The sequence below is a fragment of the Bombina bombina genome, chromosome 7 (assembly GCF_027579735.1).
Source record: "Bombina bombina isolate aBomBom1 chromosome 7, aBomBom1.pri, whole genome shotgun sequence".
Classification (NCBI taxonomy): Eukaryota; Metazoa; Chordata; class Amphibia; order Anura; family Bombinatoridae; genus Bombina; species Bombina bombina.
In genome coordinates, this window is record NC_069505.1 from 563,776,057 (window position 1) to 563,797,239 (window position 21,183).

General features: G+C 39.0%; 1 protein-coding gene across 1 annotated transcript in view; it reads right to left on the bottom strand.

The window, feature by feature from the left end:
• Window positions 1–21,183, bottom strand: part of LOC128636568 (class I histocompatibility antigen, F10 alpha chain-like) — a gene marked incomplete at its 5' end in the record, with an annotated part of 272,591 nt that overhangs the window by 42,939 nt on the left and 208,469 nt on the right. Inside the window, 2 exons of the mRNA XM_053689562.1 lie at window positions 14,327–14,373; window positions 15,002–15,040. Of these exons, the coding sequence (XP_053545537.1) occupies window positions 14,327–14,373; window positions 15,002–15,040 (86 nt within the window). The remainder of the gene's footprint in view (window positions 1–14,326; window positions 14,374–15,001; window positions 15,041–21,183) is intronic.

Consider the following 21,183-nt stretch of genomic DNA (forward strand, 5'->3'; position numbering starts at 1 on the left):
TTTTGCTAGTTATCAAATATCTAACAGGTACGCTCGCCACTATTCCGGCCCAGCATACCTGCTTTTCAATCCGCCACCCTGGAGGCTGCGGATTCCATAGTCTGAAAGCAGCGAAAGCTCATGTTCGATGCTGCCAGATATCCCATTGATTCCTATGGGAGAATAAAAGTAACATTTACACCTAACACCCTAACATAAGCCCCGAGTCTAAACACCCCTAATCTGCCATCCCCGACATCGATGCCACTAAATAAAATGTATTAACCCCTATCCTGCAGCTCCAGGACCCCGCCGCAACCTATATAATGTTATTAACCCCTATCCCGTCGCTCCGGGACCCCTCCGCAACTAAATAAATGTATTAACCCCTATTCCGCCACTTCCGGACCACGCCGCCACCAATATAATGTTATTAACCCTATACTGCCACTCCCGGACCCCACCACAACTAAATAAAGTTATTAACCCCTAAACCCCTGGCCTCCCACATCACTACCACTTACTAAACCTATTAACCCCTAAACCGCCAGCCCCCCACATCGCCATAAACTAAATTAAGCTATTAACCCCTAAACCTAACAACCCGCTAACTTTACATTAAATATTAACTCATCACTATCTAATAATACATTTAAACTTACCTTTAGATTTAAATTAAACTATATTAAATTAATAATTAATCTACCCTAACTATTATACTAAAATTACATTAAACTATATTAAACTATTAATTAACCTACCCTAACTATTATACTAAAATTACATTAAACTATATTAAACTAATAATTAATCTACCCTAACAATTATAATAAAATTACATTAAACTATATTAAACTAATAATTAACCTACCCTAACTGATATACTAAAATTACATTAAACTACAAATTAAATTAAATATATTATATAGTTAAAAACCTAACCCTACTCAAATAATTTAAATCTACTATTAAAAGTTACAAAGTTACAAAAAACTAACAACTAACTAAGTTACACAAAATAACAAACACTAAGTTACAAAAAAATAAACACTGAGTTACACAAAATAAAAAATAAATTATCAAATATTTAAACTAATTACACCTAATCTAAGAGCCCTATGAAAATAAAAAAGCCCCCCCCCCCCAAAAAAAAAAATTCCTAGCCTACAATAAACTACCAATGGCCCTTAAAAGGGCCTTTTGCGGGGCATTTCCCCAAAGAAATTAGCTCTTTTACCTGTAAAAAAAAAAAATACAAATACACCCCAACAGTAAAACCCACCACCCACACAATCAACCCACCAAATAAAAACCTAATCTAATAACCTAAGCTCCCCATTGCCCAAGGGCATTTGGATGGGCATTGCCCTTAAAAGGGTATTTAGCTCTTTTTCAGCCCAAACCCCTAATCTAAAATTAAAACCCACCCAAAAAACCCTTAATAAAACCTAACACTAACCCCCGAAGATCCACTTACAGTTTTGAAGACTGGACATCCATCCTCAACGAAGCGGAAGAAGTCTTCATCCAAGCGGCAAGAAGGCCTCATCGAAGCTGGCAGAAGTGTTCATCGAAGCCGGCAGAAGTCTTCCAATCCAGATCCAATCAGCCAATAGAATGCAAGCTCAATCCTATTGGCTGATTGGATCAGCCAATAGGATGAAAGCTCAATCCTATTGGCTGATTGCAACATTCAACGTCGATTGAAGAGGATGCTCCGCGCCGGATGTCTTGAAGATGGAGCCGCTCCGCGCCAGATGGATGAAGATAGAAGATGCCGTCTGGATGAAAACTTCTGCCGGCTTGGATGAAGACTTCTGCCCGGTTGGATGAAGACTTCTGCCGGCTTCGATGAGGACTTCTGCCGCTTCGTTGAGGATGGATGTCCGGTCTTCAAAACTGTAAGTGGATCTTCGGGGGTTAGTGTTAGGTTTTATTAAGGGTTTATTGGGTGGGTTTTAATTTTAGATTAGGGGTTTGGGCTAAAAAAGAGCTAAATGCCATTTTAAGGGCAATGCCCATCCAAATGCCCTTTTCAGGGCAATAGGGAGCTTAGGCTTTTTAGATTAGGTTTTTATTTGGGGGGTTGGTTGTGTGGGTGGTGGGTTTTACTGTTGGGGGGTATTTGTATTTTTTTGAACAGGTAAAAGAGCTGAATTCTTTGGGGCAATGCCCTGCAAAAGGCCCTTTTAAGGGCCATTGGTAGTTTATTGTAGGCTAGGTTTTTATTTTTTTTATTTTGGGGGGCTTTTTATTTTCATAGGGCTCTTAGATTAGGTGTAATTAGTTTAAATATTTGATAATTTATTTTTTATTTTGTGTAACTTAGTGTTTATTTTTTTTTTGGTAACTTAAGTGTTTGTTATTTTGTGTAACTTAGTTGTTAGTTTTTTGTAACTTTGTAATTTTTAATAGTAGATTTAAATAACTTGAGCTGGGTTAGGTTTTTAACTATATAATATATTTAATTTAATTTGTAGTTTAATGTAATTTTAGTATAACAGGGTAGATGAATGAATAGTTAAATAAAGTTTAATGTAATTTTAGTATAATAGTTAGGGTAGGTTAATGAATAGTTTAATATAGTTTAATATAATTTTAGTATAATAGTTAGGGTAGGTTTATTAGTAGTTTAATATTTTAATGTAATTTTAGTATAATAGTTAGGGTAGGTTAATTATTAGTTTAATATAGTATAATGTAATTCTAGTATAATAGTTAGGGTAGGTTAATTAGTAGTTTAATATAGTTTAATTTAAATCTAAAGGTAAGTTTAAATTTATTATTAGGTAGTGATGACGTAATTTTAATGTACAGTTAGCGGGTTGTTAGGTTTAGGGGTTAATAGCTTAATTTAGTTTATGGCGAAGTGGGGGGCTGGCGGTTTAGGGGTTAATAGGTTTAGTAAGTGGTAGTGATGTGGGAGGCCAGGGGTTTATGGGTTAATACATTTATTTAGTTGCGGTGGGCTCCAGGAGCAAGGGATAGGGGTTAATACCTTTATTAGATTAGTGGTGGGCTCCGGGAGCGGAGGGATAGGGGTTAAAACATTTAGTTAGTTGCGGCGGTGTCGGGGAGCGGTGGAATTGGGGTTAATAAGTTTATTAGAGTTGCGGTGGGCTCTGGGAGCAGCGGGATGGGGGTTAATAACTTTATTTAGTTGCAGCGGGGTCCGGGAGCGGCGGGATAAGGGTTAAACATTTTAGTATAGTGGTGGTGTTTAGTGACAGGGTATAAATAAAGCTGGGGAAAAGCCGAATAGCAGCGAGATTGAAGACTGTTAGTTAATAACAGTCCGCAGCTCATCGCCCCGTACTTGGTGCGCAGCTTTTTGACAGCTTTCTAAATAAATATGGAGAGTGTATTCAGTTCCGCGGTCGCTATGTTAGGCGAGCGTAATTTCCCAGTGTATACCTATTTATGCACAAGCACCAACCCACTAATCTTAACAGAGAACACAAAGAGTGAGGAACTTCAATAGATTTAATCCTCGCCATATTAAAATTTAAATAAGTGGGGTCTGCCTAGAATAGTGCCATTATTAAACCCTGTTTCTAGTAGATTTATTTTAGTGTTGGTGATGTGGGTGGTCGGCGGTTTAGGGGTTAATACATTTAATATAGTGTTTGTGATGCGGGAGGGTGGCAGTTTAGGGGTTAATAGGTAGTTTATGGGTGTTAGTGTACTTTGTAACATTTTAGTTATGAGTTTTGGGAAACATTTTTGTTTCCCAAAATCCATAACTACTGGTCTCAGACTGCGGAATGGCTCACAGCAGTATAAGCTAAACCGCAAGCATTTTAGCCTGACCGCACAACCTGTAATACGACGCTATGGAAAAGCCCACACTCAAACTTAAATTTTTTGAGTGCGGAATGGAGGGTTGCGTTACAGGCTAAAATGCTTGCGGTATATCTGTACCGCAGTGACTTGTAATATGCTTTACGCGCCATTCCACTTGGAATGGCCAATTTTTCAGAGGTATAGCCGTACCGCACAGTAACGCAAAACTTGTAATCTAGCCGCAAGTTTCCTAAAGTCATTCAATATGACGGCGGTAATATCAGTGGGGTAAAAGCAATGTTACATTTGAAATCTTTTTGAGCTACTTAGAAATAAGTGATTAAGTATTGTCTGGGGTTTATCACATAATTTTAGCTGTGGAATTTAGAAGAAAACAGGACTGGAACATATTAAAGGGACATGATACCCAAATGTAGAAAATATTACCTAAACATCACTATGTAAAAAAGTAAGATATTGTACCTCAAAATATTATACGTTTTCACACCCCATTGTAAAGGGACTTTAATAGCCAATCAGGATGCTAGTCTCAGGACTTGCAAGGGAGTGTGAATCTGGCATGTGCAGGCACAGTAATGTAATTTCCGAATTAATTTTAAGGAAGTTTACTATGAAATCTCACGAGATTTCAGTGAAATCTTTTGAGATTGCAGCAAAGAAAAGCTTGACCTAAGCACTGATGATGCTGATTGGCTGTTGTTGTTTTTTAACTTGCAGCTGGACAGTAGCTGAAATTTAACGGTTACCAGAGCATTTACTCTTGTTAGATGAAGACATTTTGAGGTAAAATAACATAATTTATGTAAGAACTTACCTGATAAATTCATTTCTTTCATATTGGCAAGAGTCCATGAGCTAGTGACGTATGGGATATACATTCCTACCAGGAGGGGCAAAGTTTCCCAAACCTCAAAATGCCTATAAATACACCCCCCACCACACCCACAATTCAGTTTAACGAATAGCCAAGAAGTGGGGTGATAAGAAAGGAGCGAAAGCATCAACAAGGAATTGGAATAATTGTGCTTTATACAAAAAGAAATCATAACCACCATAAAAAGGGTGGGCCTCATGGACTCTTGCCAATATGAAAGAAATGAATTTATCAGGTAAGTTCTTACAAAAATTATGTTTTCTTTCATGTAATTGGCAAGAGTCCATGAGCTAGTGACGTATGGGATAGCAAATACCCAAGATGTGGAACTCCATACAAGAGTCACTAGAGAGGGAGGGATAAAAATAAAGACAGCCAATTCCGCTGAAAAAATTAATCCACAACCCAAATCAAAAGTTTTAATCTTTATAATGAAAAAAACTGAAAATATAAGCAGAAGGATCAAACTGAAACAGCTGCCTGAAGTACTATTCTACCAAAAACTGCTTCTGAAGAAGAGAAAACACCAAAATGGAAGAATTTAGTAAAAATATGCAAAGAAGACCAAGTCGTTGCTTTGCAAATTTGATCAACAGAAGCTTCATTCTTAAAAGCCCAGGAAGTAGAAAATGACCTAGTAGAATGAGCCGTAAACCTCTGAGGCGGGGATTAATCCGACTCCAAATAAGCATGATGAATCAAAAGCTTTAACCAAGATGCCAAAGAAATGGCAGAAGTCTTTCTGGCCTTTCCTAAAACCAGAAAAGATAACAAATAGACTAGAAGTCTTTCTGAAATCTTAGTAGCTTCAACATAATATTTCAATGCTCTTACCACATCCAAAGAATGTAAGGATCTTTCCAAAGAATTTTTAGGATTAGGACACAAGGAAGGGACAATAATTCCTCTACTAATGTTGTTAGAATTCACAACTTTAGGTAAAAATTTAAATGAAGACAGCAAAACCGCCTTATCCTGATGAAAAATCAGAAAAGGAGACTCACAAGAAAGAGCAGAAAATTCAGAAACTCTTCTAGCAGAAGAGATTGCCAAAAGGAACAATACTTTCCATGAAAGTAATTTAATGTCCAAAGAACGCATAGGCTCAAACGGAAGAGCCTGTAAAGCCCTCAGAACCAAACTAAGACTCCAAGGAGGAGAAATTGGCTTAATGACAGACTTGATACGAACCAAAGCCTGAACAAAACAATGAATATCAGGAAGATTAGCAATTATTCTGTGAAACAGCACAGAAAGAGCAGATATTTGTCCTTTCAAGGAACTTGCAGACAAAACCTTATCCAAACCATCCTGAAGAAACTGTAAAATCCTAGGAATTCTAAAAGAATGCCAAGAGAATTTATGAGAAGAACATCATGAGATGTAAGTCTTCCAAATTCGAAAATAAATCTTTCTAGACACAAATTTACGAGCCTGCAACATAGTATTAATCACGGAGTCAGAGAAAACTCTATGACTAAGCACTAAGCGTTTAATTTCCATACCATCAAATTTAATAATCTGAGTTCCTGACGTAAAAAACGAACCTTAAGATATAAGGTCTGGCCTTAATGGAAGTGACCAAGGTTGGCAACTGGACATCTGAACAAGAACCATATACCAAAAAACTGAGCGGCCATGCTGGAGCCACCAGCAGCACAAACGATTGCTCCATGATGATTTTGAAAATCACTCTAAAAAGAAGAACCAGAGGCGGAAAAATATAGGCAGGTTGATAACTCCAAGGAAGTGTCAATGCATACACTGCTTCCGCCTGAGGGTCCCCAGACCTGGAAAGGTACCTGGGAAGTTTCTTGTTTAGATGAGATGCCATCAGATCTATTTCTGGAAGCCCCCACATCTGAACAATTTGAAAAAACACATCTGGGTGAAAAGACCATTCTCCCGGATGTAAAGCTTGATTGACAGAGATAATCCGCTTCCCAATTGTCTATACCTGGGATATGGACCGCTGAAATTAGACAGGAGCTGGATTTAGCCCAAGCAAGTATCTGAGATACTTCTTTCACAGCCTAAGGACTGAGAGTCCCACCCTGATGAATGACATACGCCACAGTTGTGACATTGTCTGTCTGAAAACCAATAAACGTCTCTCTCTTCAAAAAGAAGCCAAAACTGAAGAACTCTGAGAAACACACGGAGTTCCAAAATATTGAATGGTAATCTCGCCTCTTGAGATTTCCAAACACCTTGTGCTGACAGAGATCCCCAGACAGCCTCCCAACCTAAAAGACTTGCATCTGTTGTGATCATGGTCCAGGTTGGATGAACCGAAGAGACCCGTAGAACTATATGAAGGTGATCTAACCACCAAGTCAAAGATAGTTGAATATTGGGATTCAAAGATATTAAAAGTAATATCCTAGAATAATCCCTGCACCATTAATTCAGCATAAAAAAATGGAAAGGTTTCATATGAAAATGAGCAAAGGGAATCGAATCCAATGCTGCAGCCATGAGACCTAAAACTTCCATGCATATAGCTACTGAAGGAAATAATAGAGACTGAAAGTTCCGACAAACTGAACCCAATATAATTGTTTCTTGTCTGTTAGAGACAAAGACATTGACACAATCTATCTGGAAACCTAAAAAAGGTGACCCTTGTCTGAGGAATCAAGGAGCTTTTTTTGATAAAAAGATCCTCCAACCATGTCTTGAAGAAACAACAAAAGTTGAATCGTATGAGATTCTGCAGAACGAAAAGACTGAGCAAATACCACGAGATCGTCCAAATAAGGAAACACTGAGAACCTTGAAAAAGATTCTTAGAGTTGTCGCTAGGCCAGAAGGAAAAGCAACAAATTGGTAACGCTTGTCTAAAAAAGAGAATCTCAGAAAATGAAAATAATCTGAATGAAAACAGAATAAGAAGATATGCATCTATTGTATCTATTGTAAACAAATAATGCCCTTGCTGACCAAAAGGCAGAAAAGACCATATAAACACCATTCTGAAAGATGGTACTCTTATATGACAATTCAAAAAGATTTTCTATCTTTGGGACAAAGAATAGTTTTGAACAAAACCCCAAACCCCGTTCCTGAAATGGAACTGGTATGAATACCCCAGATAACTCCAGGTCTGAGCAGCGCCTTGAGACCCCGGGTGACCAGCCGCGCTTCACAAGTACCTAATACACACAGGTCTGAAACACACTTCAGGAAAGTGTGTGCCTTTACTGGAATAGCTGGAATATGCTAGAGAGAAAAAGATTTCTCACAGGCGGTTTTACTCTGAATCCTATTCTGAATCCCAATCTAAGAAGTTTGGACCGAATTGAACCAAACAAATTTAAAAAATTCTTAACCTGCCCCTTACCAGCTAAGCTGGAATAAGAGCCACACCTACATGCAAATTTGGGGGCTGACTTTGATCTTTTAAATGGCTTGAATTCATTCCATGAAAAAAACTTCCAACTATAAACATGTTACTTGGGGAAGAATTAGGATTCCGTTCCTTATTAAGAACAAAAAACTAATATAAGCTTAAGATTTACTCTTAGAACTTAATCTAGAAGCAAAAAAACTCCCTTCCCCAGAGTAATAGTTGAAAGAATTGAATCCAATTGTGAACCAAATAATTGATTACCTTGGAAAAAAAGAAATATGGATTTAACCTCAATTGTGAAAATATAAAAAAATGACGACACAAATGAAATTATTAGCATGTTGATCAACTTAACAATGCTTAAACAAATCATAATCAGTTACTTGTTGCACTAAAGTATGCAACCAAAAGGTTGAAGCAGTTGCAACATCAGCCAAATAAATTGCAGGCCTAAGAAAAGGACCTGAAAATAAAATAATTTTCCTTAGATAAGATACAAGTTTCCCATCTGAAGGAACTTGAAAAATAAATACTATTTCCTATAGGAATAGTAATATGTTTAGCAAGAGTAGAGATAGCCCATTAACTTTAGGGATCTTTCCCCAAAACTCTAAACTAACTGCTGGCAAAGGATACAATTTAAAAACCTTAAAGAAGGAATAAAAGAAGTCCCAGGCCTATTCCATTCCCTAGTATCAGGAACTGGAGAGAAAAAACCTCTGAAGAAACCACAGGTGGTTAATAAGCAGAATTTTAAATGTTAGCTAGTCTTAAAATCAAAAGAACTAGTCTCCTCAATGAAGTTTAAAAAAAAAACTATAAATTTTATTAGAAGGCGGGATGGCAGACAAAGCCTTTAGGATAGAATCAGAAAAATATTCTTATAAATTCCTAGGTATATCTTGTACATTAGATGTAAAAAGAATAGCAATAGATAATGCATTAATACTAATGGACTCTGCATGTAAAAGCTTATCATGATAACTTATTACAAACCATAGCTAAAGATAAAAATTCATAATATTAAAATAAATGAACTTAGCTTTGGTAGGACTGATATCAGTCATCAGGAATCCAACAGTATTTTCTGATTCAGGAACAGTCTTTGAGATATCTTGCAAATGTAAGAGAAAAACAACATATATAGCAAAATATCAATTTCCTTAAATGACAGTTTCAGGAAAGGGATGACGCAACTATGTGAAAATTTTCGGCGCCAACTAAGACGCCGGAAATGACGAAAATACGTCAACAAACGCAATTCTCGTGCCAAAAAAGTCTTGCGCCAAAAATGACGCAATAAATTATAGCATTTTGCGCACCCGCGAGCCTAACAGCCCGCAATTTAGAAAGAAAGTCAATTGAAAAATTTCAGGTAAGAAATATTTTTTTTTTTTTTATGCATTTCCCCAAAAATTAAACTGACAGTCTGCAAAAAGGAAATATACTGATTAACCTGAATCATGGCAAATATAAGTATAAAACATATATTTAGAACTTTACATATAAAGTGCCAAACCATAGCTGAGAGTGTCATAAATAAAATAAGACATACTTACCAAAAGACACTCATCTACATATAGTAAATAGCCAAACCAGTACTGAAACGAGAATCAGCAGAGGTAATGGTATATAAGAGTATATCGTCGATCTGAAAAGGGAGGTAGGAGAAGAATCTCTACAACCGATAACAGAGAACCTATGAAATAGATCCCCGATAGGATGACCATAGCATTCAATAGGCAATACTCCCTTCACATCCCTCTGTCATTCACTGCACTCTGAGAGGAAAACCGGGATTCAGCATGCTGCGAAGCGCATATCAACGTAGAAATCTAGCACAAACTTACTTCACCACCTCCATAGGAGGCATTGGCCCCTAGTTATCAAGCCGTCAACCTCAAATACACTGGAATTCCGCAGCGTATTTGTGGCGAGGCTGATTCGCCTAAGTTATCAAGCCCTAGATACCGGCAAAAGTAGAATTTAGTGACGTAAGCTTCGATCCGCCGGACTCAGTCCGACACAGATCGATTCTTACATCACTCCAGATGTTCCGCACACAAGTGCGGCACAATCTGACTACTTTTGCTAGTTATCAAAAAACTAGCAGGTACGCTCGGCACTTTTCCGGCCCAGCGTACTTGGTTTTCAAACCGCCGCCCTGGAGGCGGCGGATCCCATAGGAATCAATGGGAGTCTGACCATAGCGAAAGTTCATGTTCGCTGCTGCCAGACATCGCATTGATTTCTATGGGAGCTGTCTACATCTAACACCCTAACATGTACCCCGAGTCTAAACACCTCTAATCTATCCCCCCTACACCGCCGCAACTAAATAAAGTTATTACCCCCTAAACTGCCGCTCCCGGAGCCCACCGCCACCTACATAATACCTATTAACCCCTAAACCGCCGCTCCCGGAGCCCACTGCCACCTACATTATACCTATTAACCCCTATCCTGCCCCCCCTATACCGTCGCCACCTATAATAAAGTTATTAACCCCTATCCAGCGGATCCCGGACCTCGCCGCAACTAAATAAATAGTTTAACCCCTAAACCGCCGCTCCCGGACCCCGCCGCAACCTATATTAAACTTATTAACCCCTAATCTGCCCCCCCTACACCATCGCCACCTATAATAAATTTATTAACCCCTATCCTGCCCCCCCTACACCGCCGCCACTGTAATAAAATTATTAACCCCTAAACCTAAGTCTAACACTAACCCTAACACCCCCCTAACTTAAATATTAATTAAATAAATCTAAATAATATTTCTCTTATTAACTATATTAATCCTATTTAAAACTAAATACTTACCTTTAAAATAAACCCTAATATAGCTACAATATAAATAATAATTATATTGTAGCTATCTTAGGATTTATTTTTATTTTACAGGCATCTTTCAATTTATTTTAACTAGGTACAATAGCTATTAAATAGTTATTAACTATTTAATAGCTACCTAGCTAAAATAAAGAGAAATTTACCTGTAAAATAAAAACTAACCTAAGTTACAATTACACCTAACACTACACTATACTTTAATAAATTATTCCTATTTAAAACTAAATACTTACCTGTAAAATAAACCCTAAGATAGCTACAATATAATTAATAATTACATTGTAGCTATTTTAGGATTTATATTTATTTTACAGGTAACTTTGTATTTATTTTAGCTAGTTAGAATAGTTATTAAATAGTTATTAACTATTTAATAACTACCTAGCTAAAAGAAATACAAAATTACCTGTAAAATAAATCCTAACCTAAGTTACAATTAAACCTAACACTACACTATCATTAAATTAATTAAATAAATTACCTACAAATAACTACAATTAAATACAATTAAATAAACTAACTAAAGTACAAAAAATAAAAAAAGCTAAGTTACAAAAAATAAAAAAAATAAGTTACAAACATTTAAAAAATATTACAACAATTTTAAGATACTTACACCTAATCTAAGCCCCCTAATAAAATAAGAAAGCCCCCCACAATAAAAAAATGCCCTACCCTATTCTAAATTAAAAAGTTACCAGCTCTTTTACCTTACCAGCCCTTAAAAGGGCCTTTTGCGGGGCATGCCCCAAAGAATTCTGCTCTTTTGCCTGTAAAATAAAAATACAACCCCCCCAACATTAAAACCCACCACCCACATACCCCTAATCTAACCCAAACCCCCCTTAAATAAACCTAACACTACCCCCCTGAAGATCATCCTACCTTGAGTCGTCTTCAGCCAGCCGACCACCGATGGAACCGAAGAGGAGATCCGGAGCGGCAGAAGTCATCATCCAATGGGCGCTGAAGAAGTCTTCCATCCGATGAAGTCATCATCCAGGCGGCGCTGAAGAAGTCTTCCATCCGGGCGATGTCATCTTCCAAGCGGCGTCTTCAATCTTCTTTCTTCCGGATCCATCTTCATCCCACCGACGCGGAACATCCTTCTTCCCCGACGGCCGACGACTGAATGAAGGTTCCTTTAAGGGACGTCATCCAAGATGGCGTCCCTTCAATTCCGATTGGCTGATAGGAATCCTATCAGCCAATCGGAATTGAAGGGACGCCATTCTATTTAAGGGGGGTTTGGGTTAGATTAGGGGTATGTGGGTGGTGGGTTTTAATGTTGGGGGGGTTGTATTTTTATTTTACAGGCAAAAGAGCAGAATTCTTTGGGGCATGCCCCGCAAAAGGCCCTTTTAAGGGCTGGTAAGGTAAAAGAGCTGGTAACTTTTTAATTTAGAATAGGGTAGGGCATTTTTTTATTTTGGGGGGGGGGTTTGTTATTTTATTAGGGGGCTTAGATTAGGTGTAAGTAGCTTAAATTGTTGTAATATTTTTTAAATGTTTGTAACTTATTTTTTTTATTTTTTGTAACTTAGCTATTTTTCTTTTTTGTACTTTAGTTAGTTTATTTAATTGTATTTAATTGTAGTTATTTGTAGGTAATTTATTTAATTAATTTAATGATAGTGTAGTGTTAGGTTTAATTGTAACTTAGGTTAGGATTTATTTTACAGGTAATTTTGTATTTCTTTTAGCTTGGTAGTTATTAAATAGTTAATAACTATTTAATAACTATTCTAACTAGCTAAAATAAATACAAAGTGACCTGTAAAATAAATATAAATCCTAAAATAGCTACAATGTAATTATTAATTATATTGTAGCTATCTTAGGGTTTATTTTACAGGTAAGTATTTAGTTTTAAATAGGAATAATTTATTAAAGTATAGTGTAGTGTTAGGTGTAATTGTAACTTAGGTTAGTTTTTATTTTACAGGATAATTTCTCTTTATTTTAACTAGGTAGCTATTAAATAGTTAATAACTATTTAATAGCTATTGTACCTAGTTAAAATAAATTGAAAGTTGCCTGTAAAATAAAAATAAATCCTAAGATAGCTACAATATAATTATTATTTATATTGTAGCTATATTTGGGTTTATTTTAAAGGTAAGTATTTAGTTTTAAATAGGATTAACTTAGTTAATAAGAGAAATATTATTTAGATTTATTTAATTAATATTTAAGTTAGGGGGGTGTTAGGGTTAGTGTTAGACTTAGGTTTAGGGGTTAATAATTTTATTACAGTGGCGGCGGTGTAGGGGGGGCAGGATAGGGGTTAATAAATTTATTATAGGTGGCGACGGTGTAGGGGGGGCAGATTAGGGGTTAATAAGTTTAATATAGGTTGCGGCGGGGTCCGGGAGCGGCGGTTTAGGGGTTAAACTATTTATTTAGTTGCGGCGAGGTCCAGGATCCGCAGGATAGGGGTTAATACATTTATTATAGGTGGCGGCGATATAGGGGGGGCAGGATAGGGGTTACTAGGTATAATGTAGGTGGCGGTGGTGTCCGGGAGCGGCGGTTTAGGGGTTAATACATTTATAAGAGTTGCGGCGGGGTCTAGGAGTGGCGGTTTAGGGGTTAATAACTTTATTGAGTTGCGGGGGGCTCCGGGGGTGCCGGTATAGGGGGTAGAACAATGTAGTTAGTGTGGGTGCTTAGTGACAGGGGTATCAATAAAGCTGTCAAAAAGCCGAAGAGCAGTGAGATCGGATGAGTGATAACTCTCACAGTCCGCTGCTCATCGCCCCGTACTTGGTGCGTGGCTTTTTGACAGCTTTTTTGATAACTTAGGCGAAATTTTGAAGGTCCGCGGCGGCGATGGTAGGCGAGCTTAGGCTGGCGTATTGAACCGGTGAAGGCAGGTAAAGTAGACGGCTTGATAACTACCCCCCATTGTTTGTAAAACTGAATTGTGGGTGTGGTGGGGGGTGTATTTGTAGGCATTTTGAGGTTTGGGAAACTTTGCCCCTCCTGGTAGGAATGTATATCCCATACGTCACTAGCTCATGGACTCTTGCCAATTACATGAAAGAAATCTTCCTTTTTTACATTGAGATGTTCAGGCGATATCTTCTTGTCAGTTTTTTTACAGTTATGCTGCATCACTTTCAAGTGATTTAGCATCAGTATTATGTCCCTTTAATTATAGGGCCCTTTTACATAGAAGTAATAATGGAAAGAAGTGCTTCTGATATCAATAAAAATGGCTGCTTATCATTGCACTAATACATTGGCAGCTGGCAACGTGAACAATTATCAAACGGTAGATTTCACACAACTTCATATTTGGTTATTTTACAAATGCACTAATCAGTCTTAACACTCAGGCAAAGGTCTAACAAACATCTCTAGAGACATCATACAGATCTGTATCAAACAAAGGCCATATAACCAGCTTATACTGTGCATGACATAATGGTTAAAGCTCACAACAAACATTCACTTACCATTGGAGCAGTGGATGAGTCGGTGGATAATGTGCTGCTTTCAGAGGCTAGGAGAGAAAATAAAATGTTTACTCTGTGTAACAAAATCATAACCTACCTCAAGTATTCACTCCTAGCAATGTAACATTAGTCCAACCAGAAATAAATTAACAGGATTATGACTTTTTTTCATTGGGGTATATTTATTAAAGTGGGGACGGACTGTCCGTCGCACATCGATAAATGCAGACAGCTGTTGGCATTTATCATTGCACCAGCAGTTCTTGTGAATTGCTGGTGCAATGCCGCCCCCTGCAGATTTGCGGCCAATCGGACGCTAGCAGGGGGTGTCAATCAACCCGGTCGTATTTGATCCGGTTGATTTCTGGCGATGTCTGTCCGCGGCCTCAGAGCAGGCGGACAGGTTATGGAGCAGCGGTCTTTAGACCGCTGATTCACAACTTGTGTTTCTGGCGAGCCTGAAGACTCGCCAGAAACACAGGGCATTAAGCTCCATACAGAGCTTGATAAAAAGGCCCCATAATCTCATGCACACTCACTATAGTGCACAACCTCATGCTGCAAATGCATGCATAAACCTTTTGTAGCTACAGGCCAGCGTCTCTCTAATGTCACTAAATAACCAGCTGACCCTGTGCATGATGGCTCATAGCAAAAATATAATCAGTAACTTACATTCAGTGGTTAAGTCTGTAGAGCAACAATCCGTTATAGCTGAAACAGAAAAAAGAATGTTATAATCCTGCACAATAACCCTTATGTTGCTATTTTGTCAGTGTGACAGCTGTCCAATCAGAGAGAAATTAACAGGAACCTTCCTTATGATCTCACACGCACTCACTATGGTGCATAACCTCATGCTGCAAATGCATGCAGGAACCTTTTGTAACCTGGCGAAACACACAGACGAATGTGTCTCTAATAATAGCAAAAATATATTCAGTAGTTTACAATCTGTGGATAAACATGAAGATGTAGACTTATAACAGAATGTTATTATCCTGCACAATAACATTAATATCAATAGTTGTTTTTATTTTAATAGCAGATCTATTATAACAAATGGCATATGATCCAGCCCTTGATTTTTATAAGACCACTGTTCTTTTATTTTAAACTACGCTTGATGATAGAGAGAAACAAGTGTTTAAAGGAATATCACATTTAATTTGTAACTTTTTTAAATCTAAAACAGAGAATTTTAAAATGTATTAAATCCTTTTTTTTTTTTTTAAATAGATGTCTGCAACTAACACCCTAACATGTACCCCGAGTCTAAACACCCCTAACCTTACACTTATTAACCCCTAATCTGCCGCCCCCGCTATCGCTGACCCCTGCATATTATTTTTAACCCCTAATCTGCCGCTCCGTAAACCGCCGCTACTTACATTATCCCTATGTACCCCTAATCTGCTGCCCCTAACACCGCCGACCCCTATGTTATATTTATTAACCCCTAGGTTAAGTGTCGGCGATGTTAGGGAGGGCAGATTAGGGGTTAATACTATTTATTATAGGGTTAGTGAGGCGGATTAGGGGTTAATAACTTTATTATAGTAGCGGTGCGGTCCGCTCGGCAGATTAGGGGTTAATAAGTGTAGGCAGGTGGAGGCGACGTTGAGGGGGGCAGATTAGGGGTTAATAAATATAATATAGGGGTCGGCGGTGTTATGGGCAGCAGATTAGGGGTACATAGCTATAATGTAGGTGGCGGCGCTTTGCGGTCGGCAGATTAGGGGTTAATTATTGTAGGTAGCTGGCGGCGACGTTGTGGGGGGCAGGTTAGGGGTTAATAAATATAATACAGGGGTCGGCGGTGTTAGGGGCAGCAGATTAGGGGTACATAAGTATAACGTAGGTGGCGGTCGGCAGATTAGGGGTTAAAAAAATTTAATCGAGTGGCGGCGATGTGGGGGGACCTCGGTTTAGGGGTACATAGGTAGTTTATGGGTGTTAGTGTACTTTAGAGTACAGTAGTTAAGAGCTTTATGAACCGGCGTTAGCCCAAAAAGCTCTTAACTACTGACTTTTTTCTGCGGCTGGAGTTTTGTCGTTGAGTTAGAAAGATCCCATTGAAAAGATAGGATACGCAATTGACGTAAGGGGATCTGCGGTATGGAAAAGTCGCGGCTGAAAAGTGAGCGTTAGACCCTTTTTTGAGTGACTCCAAATACCGGAGTTAGCCTAAAACCAGCGTTAGGAGCCTCTAACGCTGGTTTTCACGGCTACCGCCAAACTCCAAATCTAGGCCTTTGATTTTCAAATGTTATTGTTCTCTTGGTATCTATTGTTGAAAAAGAATATGTACATATCCTACACTAGTGGGAGTTAGCTGGTGATTGGTGCTTTGCACACATTTGTCTCTTGTGATTGGCTGGCTAGATGTGTTCAGCTAGCTCTCAGTAGTGAATTGCTGCTCCTTCAGCAAAGGATATCAAGGGAATGAAGCAGATTTGATAATAAAAAAAAACCATTATGCTTACCTGATAAATTATTTTCTTTCCTGGCATGGAGAGTCCACAAATCCATTCTAATTACTAGTGGGAATTCAACTCCTGGCCACCAGGAGGAGGTAAAGAACACCCCAGCAAAGCTAGTAAAAACAAAACTTTCCAAGACAATAACTTAATATCAACAGAGGGTATAGGCTCAAACGGAGCCTCCTGCAGAACCCTAAGAACAAGATTAAGGCTCCACGGAGGAGCAACAGGCTTAAACACAGGCCTGATTCTGTCCAGGGCCTGAACAAATGACTGAACATCTGGTAAGTCGGCCAAACGTTTATGTAACAGAACAGAAAGGGCAGAAATCTGACCCTTCAGAGAACTGACTGACAAACCCTTCTCCAGCCCCTCCTGGAGAAAGGACAGAATGTGAGGTACCCTCACCTTACGCCAAGGGAAACCCTGAGATTCGCACCAGTAAAGGTATGTGCGGAAAGCTTTATGATATATCTTGTGAGTTACAGGCTTACGAGCCTGGATCAAGGTGTCAATAACCTTTTCAAAAAAACCTTGTCTAGACAAGACTAGGCGCTCAATCTCCATGCAGTCAGCTTCAGAGAATCTAGATTTGGATAAAAGAAAAGGACCCTGAAGTAGAAGGTCCTTCCTCAGTGGTAATTTCCACGGGGGAGAGGACGACATTTTCACAAGGTCCGCAATCACTGAAGCCTGCTCCTGTTTGATACAGGCTATCACCCGAGGAAGGAGGGCAAATGGAGGAAACAGGTAAATCAAACTGAAATCCAATGGAACCACTAAAGCATCCACCAGAGCTGCTTGTGGATCCCTTGATCTGGATCCATATCTTGGAAGCTTGGTGTTTAGATGATATGCCATCAGATCCAACTCCAGAACTCCCCACCTGACGGTTATCATTGAGATGTTTGTCTGCTCAGGTAATCTGCTTTAGTTGTCCACACCTGGGATGTGAATGGCAGAAATGAGACAGTTGTGAGATTCCGCCCACCAAAGGATGCAAGACACCTCTTTCATCGCTAAGGAACTCCTTGTTTCTCCCTGATGGTTGACATAAGCCACTGATGTAATGTTGTCCAATTGAAATCTGATAAACCGGACCAAACTCAGTTGAGGCCAAGCAATTAGTGCATTGAAGATTGCTCTCAATTCTAAGATATTTATTGGAAGGACAGACTCCAGGTCCAGGTTCCCTGAGCTCTTAAGGGACCCCAAACTGCTCCCCAGCTGGAAAGGCTGGCATCCGTGGTCACAATCTCCCAGGATGCTCTCAAGAAACATGTACCTTGAAACAGATGATCCTGAGAGAGCCACCAGGACAGAGAGTCTCTCATCAGGTTGTCTAGGAATATCCTCTGAGAGAGGTCAGAGTGGTCTCTGTTCCATCGTCTAAGCATGCATAACTTTAGAGGTTTTAGATGGAAACGAGCAAAAGGAATAATGTCCATTGAAGCCACCATGAGACCAATTACTTCCATACACTGTGTCACCAATGTTGGACAGATGACTGAAGAGAAAGACAGGTAGAGAGAAGTCTGGATTTTCTGACTTCCATTAAGAAAATCTTCATCGAGATCGAGTCTATGATCGTCCCCAAAAAACAGACCCTGTTGTTTGGTACCAAGGAACTCTTGTCCAGATTCACCATCCATCCATGAGAGCAGAGAATCAACAGCAGAGAATCTGTATGGGATCTTGCTTAATAAAAAGATGGCCCCTGAACCAAGATATCCCAATTCCTTGAGATTTGGCCACTTCCAAAAGAGCCCCTAAAACCTTCGTAAAGATTTGGGGACCTGTGGCTAGGCCGAAAGGGAGGGCTACAAATTGGAAGTGTTTGTCCAGGAAGGCAAACTGTAGGAATTAAAAATGATCCTTGTGGATAGGAACATGAAGGTAAGCGTCCTTCAGGTCGATGGTAGTCATGAACTGACACTCCTGAACTTAAGAGAGAATGGAATGAATGATCTCCATTTTGAAGGACGGAACCCTGAGAAATTTGTTAAGGCACTTCAGGTCTAGAATAGGTCAAAAAGTTCCCTCTTTTCTGGGAACCACAAACAGATTGGAATAGAATCCCCGACCTTGTTCTGCCTGAGGAACAGCAATGATCACTCCTAGAGAAGAGAGATCCATGACACAATTTAAGAATGCCTCCATTTTTTCCTGGTTTGCTGATAACCTTGACAGGAGAAATTTTCCTCTCGGAGGACAAGATTTGAAACCTATCTTGTATCCCTGAGAGACCACCTCCACTGCCTAAGGATTTGGAACGTTGAGAATCCAAGCCTCTTGAAAAAGAGAGAGTCTGCCCCCTACTTGATCCAATCTCGGACCGGGGGTGAACCCTTCATGCTGACTTGTTCTCAGAGGAAGTTTTCTTGGACTGCTTGCCCTTATTCCAAGGTTGCTTGGATCTTCAGGAAGGCTTGGTATGTTCAGGCTTGGAAGAAAAAAAAGATTTCTGTCCCTTGAAGTTGCGAAAGGAATGAAAATTAGAAGTCTGGCAAACCATAGGTCTAATATTCTTATCCTGTGGCAGAAAAACTCCCTTTCCACCCGTGACAGTGGAGATGATGTAAGCCAGACCAAACCTTAGGAACCTCAGAAATCGTAGGATCTGAATACTCCAAAGTAGCTAGGATCACTTTAAGTAGAAAATGGAGGTGCTCTAGTTTAAATCTAAAACGAACCTCCTCTGAGTCTATGGTACTAACTGTAGCAGATTCTGATTCAGAGATTTCTCCCTCAGACATTGCTGAAGAATTTTCATCCTCAGATAATTGGGATAAACTGACCAAAGCCGTCTTGGCTTTTAAAGAGATATCTGACTTAGAGGGAATATTTTTAATTTTTATTTTCCTTTTACCTGAAATAGGTAATGCACTCAAAGCTTCAGAAACAGCTGAGGTAAGCTGTGCAGCAAAATCACCTGAAAAAATATACCCCCAGGAGCAGACTGAGTAGAATCGCAGGGCACTGTTTGTGTAATTGCTAGGGACGGGACTGAGGAGAAAGTTGAGGCATATCTAGAGCATCAAAATTCTGAGAGGCAGAGGGCTCAGAAGGGTTAAATTTGCAGATTCTTTATTTTTAGATTGCAACATATTTCCTAAGCAAACAGTCGTCAGGGAGCACTCAGACACGGCAGCCGATGTAACAATTGTATCTAAATACCTGCAGTGGCCTTCACGTAGTAAGTCACACCCCCAATTGCGTCATGATGACGTAGCACACTCGCTCAACCGGTGCGAAGACAGGAGCGTTCCACCCTCGCTCCAACAAGAATCAGCAGCACAATAGTCAGCGCACCCAGGAGAGAAAAGGAATATAGGCACACATAGCTTGCTTCTGTGAATTTTAATGCAATGTATGACAAAGCACATTACAAATAAGTATTAAAGGCATGTGGTGATACGGCTGGCGGCACCAGTCAATAAAAACAGGTCAGACGCGTTTCCTAGTGTGTATAACACATAATCATCAGTGACCGTACTGAACACCCACAATTTCAAGCCATTTAATCATATGGGGACTCCTCCCCCTCAATTAACAATCCAATGAAATATCTTTACATGGCCAAAAAAGTGGGTGTATAGTAGGGGGTTTGTTTAAAGCCAAATACTTGTCAAAACTTAAATGTGTTCATGTATTATGAGATATCTGACTTCTTTGAGATACAATGTAAAAAACATTACAAGTAATGCAAACATATGCTTATTAAACACATAAATACAAGTTGTTATGATGTAAAGTAAATGGCAATGAATGAAAACATAACTAACTATATATAAATAAACAGGATGCCATGAAGATTTAAAGTGACAGCTATGAACTGCAATCAAAATTAGTAAACAAAGGAACAATATAGTGCAGATATAATTATTGATCTACATACAATTTAACGTCCCACTCTGAATTTAAACCAATTGGCAACCAGGTATCCAAATGAAAAATCCAAAAAACTTCTCTTTTACTGAGAATTATTCCTCTATTCCCTCCTCTGGGATGTCTAGAAATCAATTGGATAGCCTGGAATGTCACAAGTGAGCTATCAGAGTTGTGACATTTTTTGAAATGCAGGGATATTGGAGTGGTAGACTCTGGGTCCTCTATAGAACGTAAATGTTCCAGAAAACGGTCCTTCAGAGCACGTGTCGTTTGACCTACATACTGCCTCAAACATCCCTTGCATGTCAAAAGATAAATGACATAACAAGAATTGCAAGTCATATGTTCCCGAATCTGAAAATGCTTATTATTAGCAGTAGACAGAAAACTTGCTCCAAAAGAAGCATAGGAACAAGATTTGCATCTCCTGCTACCACATTTGAAAAATCCTGGTTTAATGGAAAGCCATTTTTTTCTCTGTGG